General features: G+C 37.5%; 2 protein-coding genes across 3 annotated transcripts; one reads left to right on the top strand and one right to left on the bottom strand.

Moving 5' to 3' along the window:
• Positions 1–498: 498 nt before the first annotated feature.
• On the top strand, positions 499–9,114 carry rmdn3 (regulator of microtubule dynamics 3). Its single transcript, XM_039648025.2, has 13 exons — positions 499–562; positions 669–922; positions 1,451–1,622; positions 1,794–1,934; positions 2,194–2,503; positions 2,900–3,002; positions 3,203–3,263; positions 5,177–5,252; positions 5,343–5,420; positions 7,401–7,499; positions 7,607–7,660; positions 7,857–7,937; positions 8,645–9,114. Exons 2-13 carry the CDS (start codon positions 766–768, stop codon positions 8,729–8,731), a joined length of 1,419 nt encoding a protein of 472 aa, XP_039503959.2. The 5' UTR covers positions 499–562; positions 669–765; the 3' UTR covers positions 8,732–9,114.
• A 3-nt stretch (positions 9,115–9,117) lies between these two features.
• rad51 (RAD51 recombinase) lies at positions 9,118–15,484 on the bottom strand. 2 transcript variants are annotated; one of them, XM_039648026.2, is made up of 10 exons: positions 15,360–15,484; positions 14,453–14,541; positions 14,230–14,367; positions 12,875–12,992; positions 12,706–12,797; positions 11,481–11,575; positions 11,294–11,407; positions 11,081–11,210; positions 9,731–9,852; positions 9,118–9,645 (listed from the first exon to the last, which is right to left on the bottom strand). In XM_039648026.2, the coding sequence occupies exons 2-10, from the start codon at positions 14,534–14,536 to the stop codon at positions 9,522–9,524; spliced, it is 1,017 nt and encodes a 338-aa protein (XP_039503960.1). In that variant the 5' UTR covers positions 14,537–14,541; positions 15,360–15,484; the 3' UTR covers positions 9,118–9,521. The 2 variants fall into 2 exon arrangements, with proteins under 2 accessions (XP_039503960.1, XP_088975016.1); XM_089118890.1 differs by lacking the exon at positions 15,360–15,484 and having other exon boundaries at positions 14,453–14,572.
• Positions 15,485–15,637: the final 153 nt, after the last annotated feature.

Raw genomic sequence — 15,637 nt, 5'->3', positions numbered from 1 at the left:
AGGTCGACAGAATAATCCTTTTTAATTTTATGCTTTTTAAAAATTAAATAAAAAATTAAAAATAAATTTAAATAAGTTAAATAAAATTAAATTAAAAATAAATTATAATACGAACAAATTTGTGAGTGAGTGAAAGCTACACTAAAAGTTTTTTTATGTGTTTTCGGACACTTTTTTTTTAGTCACCCCCTTTTGATATAAATAAAACTGCTAAAATTATAATTATATACAATTAAAAATTGCAATACTATAATAATTACAAGTATTGTCATTACATTTAGTGTTTTTAGTTTTACTTTATTATATATTTAATTATTAGACCAAATGCTACAAACATTTTTGAAAACAGCATGGAACATGGCGCATATTATGTTTTGAACTAGATTTTCATTTTTGTTTTTTGTGTATTTTTAATTTATATTTTTATAAATATTTATCTTTTTTTAAATGGAAAAACAATTTTAGCGTAACTCCTCCTATCCCCCAGGTTGCGCTAATGCGCCCACATACATGCACACTCTTTCTCTCACGCACACACGCATGTCTTCAGCTGTCAAAAGTGGTAAGTTTGATGCGGTTCAGATATTTATTTAGGCATAAATTAAATAATCGAGAGTGAGAAGATGAGTCGGTTTTATATCTTCAACTCATATCATGTATGAATAAAGTGACGGCGAGTTAGATCCGCGTCATCCGCGCGAGAGAAACGCAGATGTACTGATACAGGAGGATTCAGATTCAGGGGGATTTTACGGACAGGACACGATGAGCTGGTTCGGTAGGAACACACTGATCGGTCTCGGCGTCAGTGTGACTCTCAGCACCGGCCTGATCGCATTATTGATCATTAAAGAGGCTCTGAGGCGGAGAAACAGACGCCTTCTGCTGCACAACACGAGCTCCGGGTCACAGAATGACGCAGGTATGGACCAAAACACCAAGACCATCATCATCATTTATGGGGAAATACCATATGAATAAACAAAGATGGGTTAAAGGAAAAGCCAACTTTTGTTATTTCAGATAGATATGAAAAAATATATTGAGTTACTACTTGGGTTGGAAAAAATGTAAAAGCAAATCGCACTAGGTCTCTATGTGAAGCTTTTATGCTATTTATATGCTGATATACATTTCATTTCTTTCTTTTTACTTGTATTATTATTTTATAAAGTACATTTTATATTTCTTTTCCTATTTGTTGTAGTCTATATTTGTTTAATATTTTTACACTATACGTTGGATTATTGTCATGTTTATTATTTGTATGTGACTGGCATTCAGTAATATGAAATAAATAAATAAAAATGATCATCATCATTATGTTCTCTCTGTTTGTCTCAAAACATTGTATATATCACACAATAAATATGATCAGGCAGACTGGCACACTGTACACATGTGGATGACACTGATGAGCTTCTCTCTCTCTCTCTCTGTGTGTGTTCAGTGGACTCTGCGACTCTTTCTGCAGCAGTGAGGGGTTTGTCTCCTGAGCAGCATGTGGAACTGAGGAAGACTCTGGATGAGGTGATGAAGAGTGTGTCCAGTCTGAAGAATGAGATCGCAGAGCTGCGTGAGGGTCTGAGGGACATCACCACCACCATCGCTGAAGATGTGAAGTGTGTGATCAGCGTTTCTTCTCATCTGATCCTCTTCGTCATCCCACATGACATCTGTCACCTCATCTCATTTGACTGTCTCTCTCCTGTCTCATCAGACTCCCTTGTCTCCATTCTCTCTCTTTCTTCTTCTAACCCTCACTTGTCTCATTTGAGTCTCTCTTTTTTCAGGAAGACCGTGGAGGAGAGTCAGAGGTCGCGGCGTCGGCGGACGCTCATGCCGAGGGAACGCTCTGAATCCGTGAGCTCCAGCTCCATTTATTTCACGGCCAGTGCCGGGGTCGCCAGTCAGTATGACGACAGTGAGGTCGGGTATGTCACGGAGCTGCTGTGTCACACTTGACGTTTGTACGTACAGGACGCTGTGTAGCACGCTAATGATCTTTGTAACGGAAGTGAATCAATCGAAACTAACTTTAGCTGGACTATAACTTTGTTCTAGAGCTGCTGTAAAGCCAAAAGGATCAATCTCTGTTACTGTAATTTTCCTGTGATCACCGTAAAGCTGCTTGGAAACAATCTGTATTGTTAAACGCTCTTTATAAATGAAGGTGACTTGACTCTTCCACAGATACTCCACGGCATATTCCAACGTTGAGTCCGACTACACTGACAGAGAGACGGATAAAGATGGTGAGGATGACGGCAGAGACTCGGATGAGGAGGAAGAGCAGAGCTGTGCCACGGTGCTCACGCTTCAACTGGACCATTCGCAGTTTGAGGAAGAGGATGACGAAGATGTCGGGTTAATGGTGGACACTTTAACGGACTGTCCCAGCCCTGAACTCTCCCTCCTGCTCGCCCAGTGCGATCTGCTGCACGCAGGGGACTCTGGGAAAAAAGCAGAAGGCTTCAAGCTGCTGACGGAGAACAGACCACTGGTGAGTGACTGATATCTAATGAGAACCACATTAAAACACATGAGAGATGTTTCTTGAGCAGCAAATCAGCATATTAGAAAGATTTCTGAAGGATCATGTGACACTGAAGACTGGAGTAATGTTGCTTTGCATCACAGGAATAACTTATATTTTAAATAGAAAACGGTTATTTTAAATAGTAATAATGTTTCACAATATCATTGGTTTAAATGCAGCCTTGGTGAGCAGAAGAGACTTCTTTCAAAAAGAAATTTCATATTTTATAGTAAAAATTCAAAGCATGTGGCAAGTATTAAAAAAAAAAGATAGTTTGAAGTGATAAAACAATAAAAATAAAGCTAAATCATATCAATTGTACGGTAATAAAAATAGTGTTTCTCTGTGCATGTGTGTCAGTATGCTGATAACGTGGAGTTTATGTGGCGACTGGCTCGAGCCTACAGCGACATGTGTGAGACGACAGGCAACAGAGAAGAAAAGAGAAACTACGCAGAACAAGGTGACGACATATCACATGACATTTCGTCGCAGTCCTTACTAGAAAGTGGACTACACTTCCGAACATCAATGCTTAGAAAACATCCTCCGCTGAGCATCCTAATTTAGGAAGCATTAAACACTCTCTAGGGACATTATGAATTGGATTGCAGCTTATAATGTACTGTAAATGCACTGACCTTTGACCTTTTGACACTTAAGGTCATTATGAAGCCGAGGCAGCGCTGATGAGGAATGGACTGAGTGCAGATTGTCACAAGTGGTATGAAAACAACACACACTTTCTTTAATAGAAGCTTGTTTCTGCCACAGAATAAAAAAAATATTAAAAAATGTAATTTATAGTTTATATCTCACTATATCCCGAGTTTACATTCTCACAATTTTGACTATTTTCTCTTAGGTACAAGTTCATATCTAATAATTAAGACTTTTTTCTCACAATTATAAGTTTATATCTCAAGTTTATAAAATAGTCTTAATTGGGAGATATAAACTCGTAATTGTGAGAAAGTCTGAATTGTGAGATATAAACTTGTAATTAAGAGAAAAAATTGTGAACTGTGAGATATAAAATCGTAATCCTGAGGAAAAAAGTCTGAATTGTGAGATATAAACTCGTAATTGTGAGGAAAAAAGCCTAAATTGTGAGATATAAACTCATAACTTTGAGGAAAGTCTAAATTGTGAGATATAAACTTGTAATTGTGAGGAAAAAGTCTGAATTGTGAGATATAAACTCGTAACTTTGAGGAAAAATTCTGAATTGTGAGATATAAACTTGTAATTGTGAGGAAAAAGTCTGAATTGTGAGATATAAACTCGTAATTGTGAGAAAAAAGTCTGAATTATGAGATATATAAACTCGTAATTGTGAGAAAAAAGTCTGAATTGTGAGATATATAAACTCGTAATTGTGAGAAAAAAGTCTGAATTGTGAGATATATAAACTCGTAATTCTGAGGAAAAGTCTGAATTGTGAGATATAAACTTGTAATTGTGAGGAAAAAGTCTGAATTGTGAGATATAAACTCGTAATTGTGAGAAAAAAGTCTGAATTGTGAGATATATAAACTCGTAATTCTGAGGAAAAGTCTGAATTATGAGATATAAACTCGTAATTCTGAGGGAAAAAAGTCTGAACTGTGAGATATAAACTCGTAATTGTGAGAAAAAAGTCTGAATTGTGAGATATATAAACTCGTAATTCTGAGGAAAAGTCTGAATTATGAGATATAAACTCGTAATTCTGAGGGAAAAAAGTCTGAACTGTGAGATATAAACTCGTAATTGTGAGAAAAAAAGTCTGAATTGTGAGATATAAACTCGTGACTTTGAGGAAAATAGTCTAAATTGTGAGATATAAACTCGTGACTTTGAGGAAAAAAGTCTAAATTGTGAGATATAAACTCGTGACTGAGGAAAAAAAGTCTAAATTGTGAGATATAAACTCGTGACTGAGGAAAAAAAGTCTAAATTGAGATATAAATTCGTAACTGAGGAAAAAAGTCTGAATTGTGAGATATATAAACTCGTAATTCTGAGGAAAAGTCTGAATTATGAGATATAAACTCGTAATTCTGAGGGAAAAAAGTCTGAACTGTGAGATATAAACTCGTAATTGTGAGAAAAAAAGTCTGAATTGTGAGATATAAACTCGTGACTTTGAGGAAAATAGTCTAAATTGTGAGATATAAACTCGTGACTTTGAGGAAAAAAGTCTAAATTGTGAGATATAAACTCGTGACTGAGGAAAAAAAGTCTAAATTGTGAGATATAAACTCGTGACTGAGGAAAAAAAGTCTAAATTGAGATATAAATTCGTAACTGAGGAAAAAAGTCTGAATTGTGAGATATATAAACTCGTAATTCTGAGGAAAAGTCTGAATTGTGAGATATAAACTCGTAATTGTGAGAAAAAAAGTCTAAATTGTGAGATATAAAAAACTCGTAATTGTGAGGAAAAAGTCTGAATTGTGAGATATAAAATCGTAATTGCCAGGAAAAAGTTAAAATTGTGAGAAAAATACTTGGAATTGTGAGATAAAAGTTATTACCTTTTTATAATTTTTTTTATTCTGTGGTAAAAAAGCTTCCATACCCATCACCTGTCGTACGAGATTATTTATAAAGTCTGTAGTTCATGATACATAATACATCGGCGCTCTCTGTCAGGTTTGCCGTCCTCGCGCGCTTGTCTTCACAGTACGAGAGCATTCACGGGAAACTGAAAAGCGGCCACGTTCTGAAGGTGAGCCGGTGATATTCTCCTCCGAGTGTTTCCTTCATTGACTTCAGGCGTGTGTTTAATGACTGTGTTTGTTCCTGGATGTTCTGACAGGAGCATTTGGATCGAGCTTTGGCTCTGCGTGACGATGACCCGACCTGTTTCTACCTGCTCGGCCGCTGGTGTTTAGAGGTCAGTTCCGACTGAGGAAACAATGCCAACAATCTCAGCAATTATTAACATGCCCCTATAGACCTTATGCACCAGAGAAACGTGGGCGCCGTCATCTTTAGAATATTGTCTTCGAACTTCCGGTATCGCGGTCGCTCTGTATATTTCTATGGCATCGCTGTCGAGGAGTAATTAGCTGGTGAAGTGGATTTACTTATTGTAGAGTTAACAAAAGTAATCCTGAGCATTGTAATGTAGATGTCTTAAAGGGCACCTATTATGCCCCTTTTTACAAGATGTAATATTGGTCTCTGGTGTCCCCAGAATGTATTTGTGAAGTTTCAGCTCAAAATACCCCACAGTTAATTTATTATAACCATTTGAAAATGTCATTTTGGGGCCTGCTTAAAAATGAGCGGTTTCAGGGGGTATTCCACCTTAAATGCAAATGAGCTGCATATCCCCGCCCTGCCATTGGATGAGGGCGTAACTTGATACCTATGGCAGGCAGTCGGTACTGAGAGAGTGAAGAGACGCGCCGTATTGAATGTCATTCAGAGTACGTTTGAATCGGAATATATAAATAGCATGAAGAGACTCCGGCAGAATAAACAAATGAGAATGGACCAGTACGTCTCGGTATGGTTATTTGATACTTTTATGTACTTTAGAGTTGTAATCGCGTCCCATTTGAAATGATGGATGTCCAACACACACACACAGACACTAGCGCAATTTTTTGAAACTACATATACATTCTGTGATAAAGTTTGCAACGTACGAGCGAAATTACATTTATGCGAGGGACCTGTGGCGTCATGTTTAGCTACTTGTCATAGGTGCTTCTGTGGCAAATGTGAGAAGATGGCTAACTTACAGAACACCAACATATATGCAGTTTTTAATACAATATCTTTAAAAATATATATATTTATAAACGTGTGGTTACACACTATACAAACAAGGTTTTAAATTATATACACAGACATCCTATGACGGCAATAACTTTAGACGCATTTGTTATTGAATTGGCTGACATTGACTGAAAAGACTATTTGCTCAAAAATCATAAAATACACGTACTGTTACTGGAGGTGACGGTGGATCGCAAACAGTAGACGACAATCCACACTTGAGGATTAACTTTTAAGCCACAACAACAGGATTAACCCACGAGTCCACGACAGAACATAAATTTACGTTTCCAAGAGACATTACCGGCTGTCGTCGTTGAAACAATGAAGGATGGTGTGTACAGATCACCGAGGGCGGGGTCTAGGCCACAGCCACACTGTCAATCAACCCCCTGTCTCCCGTTCTACGTCACAAAGACCTGGATCTCAGAACAGCTCGTTCTGAGGCAGTGCATATGATTTATTGAGATTGTAAAAAAACTACTGGATGGATTTTTATCATTCTAGGGTGGTTTTGCTCACACACTGCCAACACACATTTATGTTCAAACACCATGTAAAAGTGAATTTTCCATAATAGGTGCCCTTTAACAAATGTCGACCGGGAAATTTTTTTACGAGCAGTTCATTCATACCTATGCAAGATCGCTGTCAAATACAGACCGGAAGTCAAAAGACAACGAGCGCAGCACTGAAAAGGGGCGGGGCTACATAAGGTCTATATGCTGATTTCACGCAGCCGCCATTTTGAAATGGATCTGGTGGGAAGAAAACCTGAAGTGTCCTGAATTGATTGTAGAACCGGAGTTTTGATTGAAGAACTGATTGTAAACCGGCAGAAACGAGTCGTCAGTAATTAATTACAGTCTTATTTCCTGCTTGAACTTATGTAGATTTGTAACAAATTTGCATAATGCCTGCCTTCGGTCTTTTTTGGCTCCCCAGGAACAACAATGCCCGCGTTACTGATTTTACAAACCTCGTTACGAATTTAAATCTTTGATCGAACCATTTTGACCCACTGTTAGAGAATGTTAACCGCTGTCAGACGACTGTGCCAAACCCTCACGCGATCTGTGTGTCGTAGGTGAGCTCTCTGGGTTGGCTGGAGAGGAAAGCTGCCGCCACACTTTATAAAACTCCTCCTACATCCTCACTGAATGAAGCTTTGGAGAACTTCCTCAAGGTAATGGATTGGTCGCTAGTCTTTGATCAGTATTATGAAATGACATGGATCTGAGATTTACAGCGTCATCAAACATGCTCTGATGTTTCCGATTGTCCGATCTCTAGGCGGAAGAGTTAAATCCTGGATTCTCTAAAACAGTCCGGCTCTATATCGCCAAGGTAACTGAATTGTCTACACCACACATTCTTCAAGACGTGTCATTCTCTTAAAGGGACAGTTCATCTGAAAATGACAATTGTGTCACAGAGATACTCATGTCATTCCTGCTTAAAACCTTTGAGAAAGAACTGGATGAACTGCCTTAAAAATGATTTCTTATTGGAATAAGATGTATGTATATCCTTTTGTTTTCAGTGTCATAAGGAGCTTGGAAACGTGTCAGAGGCCAGGAATTGGGTCCAGTTATCTCTGAGCACACCAGCAGGAGCAAATGAGGTGAAGTGCATTCGTACTCTCAGGTCCTGTTTACGCTGGGTATTAAGAGCAGATCGCAAGTAGACGAGGGAGACACATGCCTGTTTACACTTGGTGTCTCTTTTGTCCACTTTCAATCACTTCTGTCCTGATTTCTTCGAGGGGAGGGGCTATAGGCTGGTGAATATATGGGCTTTTTCAGATCCATCGACCTAATCTAAAATAAGCTCACGCAATTTACACATGAACACGAAAGGTGAAAACAGAAAAACACACGAAAAGCATCAGCTTTAGTTTCTGCTCTGACATTCACTAGACCAGCCGAACGCTGTGAGTGTGTGTGAGAAATCAGGAATAGTGAAAGAATTGGTTGGTATGTTTTTCATCTTCAAACAAAACAAAGTTTAAAACCCGTCTGGCTAGTTCACTTCTTATGTTTACGCATTAGATGGTCTTAGACGGTTGTTTGAACACATTTGATCACATGAGCGTTTACACTACGAAACCAATTCGGATGCGTTTTCAATACCTCTGGAAGTGATCGAGCTCAAAACGTTTTAGACCCTGTTTACACCTGTATTTAGTGTTGTCCACTCGTGATCCGATCGACCAAAACGCATCTTAATACCAGCTGTAAACAGGGCAATAATAGTTTCTTTAGGATTGACAACATGTGACATTTTTGTCATAGTTTTAATCGTTTCTGATTGATTGTTCTGTTTTCTCAGGATTCTGACAGCGCCGCTCTACAGGAGGAGCTGAAGGCTTTGATTGACAGCTCTGCTGACCTATCTAAAAGCAGTATCGATCATTAGGGTGGGGTCTAATGAAAACTGTGATCTAATTATTATTATTATTTTTACATTTCACCAAAAATGTGCTCTATTTTATTTATTTAAAGTCTACAATAGATGTGGGTTATTAAAATGGATAATTTTCCTCCAGTAATCTGAACCCCTCCCCCCTCAATATTATATATAAAAATTATTTACTATTTTCCACAAATCTCCTTCCTACATGAAACACTTGCATTTCATTCCTTTTAAAAAAAGATGAAGGTAACTCATATCATTCCTTGTTTTTTTTTTTATATTTAACCTGTGAAATACAAGTTATTTCATCGATTATATGTTTGATTTCATTTTGAAATGAAGTAAATTCCTGAAATATGACAATAAAATTCCACAATTGTCTCGCAGTATTTTGCTGTTTTTCTCCCTCATCTATTTTAATGGTTCAATCCTCTTTTGGCATATACATTCAAACAAACACACTTATTAGTTTAACAGATAAAACGCTTTATGAGTAGTTTTATGTACAAGAAAAAGATTCAGTCCAGACAAAACGCACAAATATAACAAAAGCTGTAAATAACGAATAAAGAGTTGACGTCACACTAATTACACCAGCTCAAATCCCTCAGATCCATCAATCTGCACCTATGTAAATAAACCATGAATTTCACTCTCACGGGTTCGTTCTTTTTCCAAAGTATAATTCCAGACTAAACACATTTCAACCATTTTTAAGGAGTCTTTTCTCCTGCTGATGGTCTCGTATCACAGCAGTGCAGGTAAGCAGGTTTATCTCTGATCTAAGCTATTGTCAGTCTTTGGCATCTCCCACTCCATCAGCATTAATGGCAAACATGGCCTCCGACTCGGGCAAACACGGCGAGTCGTAGATCTTACATATCCTCGTCTCACCTCGACCCTTCCGCAGGTATAATCTACACGACAGACGGACAGTATTAATCTATAGAGCAAGTGAGCATCAATGGACAGACACCATCATCATCCACTGCTAAGTTTTACCGAGTAGTCGATGCGTGTGCCAGAATGTTTCCTCCAATCGGCTTCTTGGGATCTGCAGAAAACATGGCCGCTCCGTCCACCTGTGCTACCACCTGGTTAGTGATGACAACGGCCACGCCAAACTACACACAGGACAACACACACATATCCATGAGCTCACGCCATACACAGACGCTAATGAAGGACTAGCTGTGCCTCTTAAAAAAAATTAAATCATTTATTCTTAAAAAATGCAAATTGATAAAACACTGTTTAAATAAGTTTTACATGTAAGTTTGAACAGTTTAAAAAGTTTAAGCATCGTTAAATGTAAATAAATAAAACATGTAAAACAGATTTTAACTTATTAATGTCCAGAAAAAAATATGTAATTGTAATACATTCATAAATGTTTTTAATGCAACATTTAAAATGCATTGCAAAAATTGCTTTTCAATATCCATTTGAAAAGTAAAAAAGCAGCCAATGAATGCAGCACACAACCTAAAATCTGTTTAATATTATGTGCAAGTGTGTGTGTCTATATATATATATTATTTTTTTATGGTATTAAGAATATTATTTTTGTCAAGATGATAGTTAACTAAAATTATAAACATTAAATACAAGTTTTTGTTAACAAAATAATATTTGTCATTCTTAATTTTGTCATTTTAAAATTAAATCTAGTTGCCACAGTAACATTCCCCACCATTTCTTTTTTTAACTTCATGTATGAAAATAAACCAACTGAAATAGAAACTATAGATATTAAAAAAAAAATTGTAATTGTACTTAAAGCCTATATAATGCATTATAAAAGTATATTTAATGTATTATGCCTTGTAATTCACCTTTATATAATGCATTATATGTTCTCATGAACACTAACAACGGTTATAATATTTATTGATTCACGGTTACAACTTTAGAAAGTATAATGCATTAAAACACATGACAAACAAACCAATTTCAGATGTAACAAGCAATCTGCAAATATTATAAATGCATTTTTACTTTGCTGACAATTATTTAACGAGAGATTTAATGCATTATAATGTACATTATGAATACCATTATAATGAATTATACATAAAGTCTTAGTGTGTTACTAAAAATTTAAATTACTAACATTAACTAAATAATACTAAATATTAAATACATTAAATAATACTACTAGAGTAATACTAAAACACACTTGGCACATCTTGTGGATTATATGTAAACACTACAGGGTATTACCAAATTGTAAAAAAAAAAAAATAATTAAAATGAAGGTTTATAAGGTAAACCATTATAAAAGGTTTACATTATTATAAAAGCGATTAAAAAAATTAAATAAAATATGACGACAAAAATCCTCGGCTTTACCTCATCGGCGAGACGGAGCAGCATGCGCAGAAAGCGTCCCAGATGCCCCTGGCGGGCGGACAGCTCTCCTCGTCCAGAGTAATCTGTCCTGTAAAGTGCCGTCGCGCTGTCTACGATCAGCAGAGCGTATCTGAAGAGAGATGGAGAATATTTCAGCGCGGCGAGCGAACGGAAGCAGTCTGGAGTCGGTTTCTGGCTGGATGTGTGTGTTACCTGGACTCCGTCATCATAGCGGAGGCCTGATACAGCAGCTGCGTCTGATGGTCTGTGTTAAAGGCCCTGGCGTACGCCACATTATCCAGCACGTCACTGCCCACCAGCCCGTACCTGACGGAACCAAACACACACTTCAATGTTTTGCACATATTAGATTTAGGAGTGTTTGGAAAGCGCCTCTGACCTCTCCGCTACAGCCAGCAGTCTCTCGGGACGAAAGGTTCCTTCAGTGTCGATGTACATGGCTTTTCCTTCCCCACCACCCTGATCTATGGGCAGCTGAGATGCAAAGTTCATGTTTTAATAAAGATAAAGTTACTGTTTACCAGATAAACATGGTTATTGAGTTAAACGGGTTAAAATACTGGATATAACTGATGTGATTTTATCACATAAATCTTGTTAACATATACATTTTCACAGACAGGGTTTAAGCTAGTCTCAGACTAAAACGCATGTTTGAGTTGCTTTAACTGAAAGCAACTTTTACTGGCATATAATATCAGTGCTATTGTTTTTTCTAAGGCACGTTTATAAAAGCTACTTAAAGGGAGGTCTATAATGGAGGTCTATGGTCACCACCTCAAAGAGCATGCACAGAAAAGTCCAAATTAAACATGATTTAATGACTCGTAAATGTAAGTACACATTGACGGCCTAAGACACAAAACGAGCGGTTTGTGTGAGAAAACGAGCAGTATTTATATCACTTTACCTCTTGTAACCACAGCCACGTCCAAGTGATCTGAGGGCGCGGGCGCTTTGTGGCTGTGGTAACGAGTTAAAACGAAATAATTTCTGTTCGTTTTCTAACACAAACCACTCGTTTCGAGTCTTAAGCCATCAATGTGTACTTACATTTACGAGTCATTAAATCATGTTTAATTTGGACTTCTCTGTGCATGCTCTTTAAGGTGGTGACCATAGACCTCCATTATATGACTGATAGACATGAACGGTTTGACCTAAAAATAAAAAATTGAGAAAATACTGCGGAAACAAAGACACCTACATCTTGGATGCCCTTGAGGTAAGCTAAAACTTACCAAAAACGTATTTCTGTGTATGTATAACTGAGGCCTAATCCTGGCTTATAGAAGCCCTGTCTGTAAAAACAGGCCTATAATTTATTATTTTAAAAGATTAATTTTTAGCATCATTATTCCATCACATGATCATTCAAAAATCAATCTAATATGCTGATTCAAAGCTCAAAAATGTGTTTATTATCTATACATTTTTTTAAAACAGTTGTGCTGCTTCACATATTTGTGAAAACTCACACATTTTCAGAATTCATAGATTAATAGAAATCACAAAAGAACCTTTTGTAACATCAAAAATGTCTTTCCCGTCATTTTTGATCAATTTATAGCATCCTTGGTGTGAAAAAGTGTGTGTTACCTCACCTGGCATGTGACGGCCAGTGTGTGACACAGCTGCGTCTTTCCAGTGCGAAACTCACCAAACATCTCAGTGATGGATCCCGTCTCAAATCCGCCTGCACAACACAGAGAAAGATTCGATCAGGTGATTCAGAATAACGTGCATTATAATCCGACTGTGTCAGTGTCTCACCCTGCAGGAGTTTATCAAGTTCTTTAGATCCTGTGGAGATCTGGATGATTTCCGCTCTGCGCTGGTGGAACTCCGTCGCTGTGGTGAATCCCATAGGAACCATCTTAGCAGCCTCTGTCTGTTGGTTACAGAGTTAGAGGTTTGTACACATCACTAAAATACAGAATGACAGATAACAATGGCCGTGTTTCCGCTGTTGGGCCACAAGCATTCATGTTGGTGTGTGTGAGGGCCAGTCGTGTTTCCACAGTCACTTCTGGGGCTTGATCTGGCCTTTTCGGGGTTTCCTCAGAGGGCCAGGGGTTTTTGGCCCACCAAATATCTTGGTATAAATCGGGCCAAATGGAGCAAGAGGATTGGTCGTGAACAAAGGCGGAGTTTACCCGAGTCAGGAGACGGTCAACACAGTGTTATCGTACCAGGCTACGAGCTGACTTCAACATTTAAGACATTTTACAATCTTTGGTCTGGGACAGCTCAAAATCACACAATGTGTACCTGGCATAAGACAATGTATGATTGTATTCGTGGATTCATTTGGTTTCATGTTTCATCTGTCTCTTCCCTGTACCTTTGTTGATCCTGGACTAACGCACCCGCATACATTATAAGATCTGTCCCAATTTACACAATCATGCCCGATTCTATGCATTGTTGTAGTATATATAATACTGTCACAGTTTTAATTGTGTAGCAGAGGGGCTGTTATACTCGGACGTTGAATAACAAAATAACCTTATAAAATTCATACACTACATGGTTAAGCACATAGTGTATGATTATGTTGTGTATATATGCATAGTGTATAGTCACATCATTTGGGATGCAACTATAAATGACATATATTTTGGTTAACTCGTATCTATTTTCTGTCCGCAAGCTCCTTCAGTTGCTTCGGCTAAAAGGATAACAGTATCATAACAAACGGGAGAGATCGCTTAAATCTCCTCAGATCACATCATTTTGCGGAAAACTTATAGAAATGCTTATTCTATAATAAATATATGTTATGTAAACATGATATTTTATTAAAAAAAATGTATCTTAATGTGTAAGCCTTTGGACTTAGAAGCCTTAAATGAAGCGGTTTTGTGCATTCCTGTGACCACAAATAAATGGAAGCAGGCACTACTGAACAAGTATGTGTTTGGTGTTAATTTTGTCTTTTTATACAGTTTTCAGTCAGCTAGCCTCATGCTGATAAAATGGTGGGGTTGTGTGACATCGTTCTATGAAGACGCGTTAAGGATGACGCTGATTTTGGCTTCGTGGCTCGAGGAATGAGACTATTTGTCCACGTCTGGCTCGCACTGTCCCGGCAGCAGAAAAAACGCTAATGGTGACCAAGGTCTCACCAGGATCTTGTCGGCTTTGGCTTCGCTGATTCCTTTGATCTGCAGCAGCTCTTTCTTGGGCGCGTACGCAACGGCCTCCACGGTGTGAAAACCACCATCTTCCAGCTTCTTAATGTCACTGCTGCTAATGCCACACTGCTGCAGAGAGATTTACAACAACATAATCAATAAACATTTCAACTTCAAACCGTGTTTGTGTTTATATCTGCCACGGCAGTCGTACCTCCAGACGGGAAACCGGTTGTGGCCCAAAACTTTCCTCTTCCTCGACCTCGCCCTCCACCCGGGATGCGTTCATCATAGCCATATTTACTGCTCCAAAACACATTACACATGTATATTATTATAAACCACTTGTGATGCTTGTAGATTAAGACTTCCTAAATGAATAACACACACCATCATCTTAAGAAATTGAGTGAAAAGCTGTACATATACATTTAAACCAAACACTTACATAATTGTAAACGAATGCATTTATTAACATCAAATCAAGGTTCAAACATAACTTTACCAATGTTTTAATTACTTTTCCAGGCGCTTGTGAGTTGTGACAACTAAATAGCTAACTTAAAAAAACGACAATATTATACATTTTTGGACATGTATCGAGCTATTATTTGAAACACCTAACGTTACATATATTAATAAGGTAACAACACATACAAATACGTACAGTGATGGTATTAGATGGTAATATCACAGCACATTGATATTTAACATAGTAGCATCCAAGGTAACGTAACGTTGCTTCTGATATAACGTTAGCTACTATTAAAAGTAATTTACCATGGTATTACAATCGGACACAGCAACGGTATCAAATAATAAAAAGCACAACGCGCAAATTAACTAAACTAATGCAACGATAATCGATCATTTGTCCGTTAAACATAGTAAACTATATTTCCACACAGATAGCAGCTATTCATTTAATCAGTCCGAGTCTGATGTTTAAAAAAACCCCACAGAACACACACACACACAACCTATAGCGCTCTCATCGACATTAAAGATCGACATAATCATCTTCTCACACAATAGTTCATATAAATGTATCAGAGTAATCTTGTAGATGTGATTATTTCATTATTTAAATCTTTAACATCGTTTTTGTTTTTGTCACTCACCCGTTGTTTCTGTTGCTGCAGCTCTGTGCTCAATCTGAATTTTCCCGCGTGCCGCCGTCAAGCCACGTCACCGACGTCATGACGCCATCACGTCAACGACGTTTCATAACATCACAATATATTTTTTTTCTTTCTTTTTTTTGCAAACCGTTTTGTGGGTGCATTATATACATCGTTATTCGAAATGTCCCCCCGAAATGTTTTGTTTGACATCAATTAATACTAACAGGTTTGAATTTCGGGATACCAATATCATATATTACTTTAGAATTAAACTA

Source organism: Pimephales promelas, chromosome 13 (assembly GCF_988280905.1).
Source record: "Pimephales promelas chromosome 13, fPimPro1.hap1.1, whole genome shotgun sequence".
Lineage (NCBI taxonomy): Eukaryota > Metazoa > Chordata > Actinopteri > Cypriniformes > Leuciscidae > Pimephales > Pimephales promelas.
The sequence above is the reverse complement of the archived record's forward strand: the minus strand, read 5'-3'. Positions and strand labels throughout refer to the sequence as shown.

What these genes read in the sequence shown, in the direction of transcription:
- rad51 (XM_089118890.1), bottom strand. Translation starts at nt 14,557, where the DNA reads ATGTGTTTTGGAGCAGTAAATATGGCTATGATGAACGCATCCCGGGTG. An exon ending in ACTTGATAAACTCCTGCAGG is followed by an intron (nt 12,798 to 12,874) that starts GTGAGACACTGA and finishes TGTGTTGTGCAG; the next exon opens with GCGGATTTGAGACGGGATCC. An exon ending in GCTATGATGACGGAGTCCAG is followed by an intron (nt 11,211 to 11,293) that starts GTAACACACACA and finishes ATCTCTCTTCAG; the next exon opens with ATACGCTCTGCTGATCGTAG.
- rmdn3 (XM_039648025.2), top strand. Translation starts at nt 766, where the DNA reads ATGAGCTGGTTCGGTAGGAACACACTGATCGGTCTCGGCGTCAGTGTG. An exon ending in TATGACGACAGTGAGGTCGG is followed by an intron (nt 1,935 to 2,193) that starts GTATGTCACGGA and finishes ACTCTTCCACAG; the next exon opens with ATACTCCACGGCATATTCCA. An exon ending in CTTTGGAGAACTTCCTCAAG is followed by an intron (nt 7,500 to 7,606) that starts GTAATGGATTGG and finishes TCCGATCTCTAG; the next exon opens with GCGGAAGAGTTAAATCCTGG.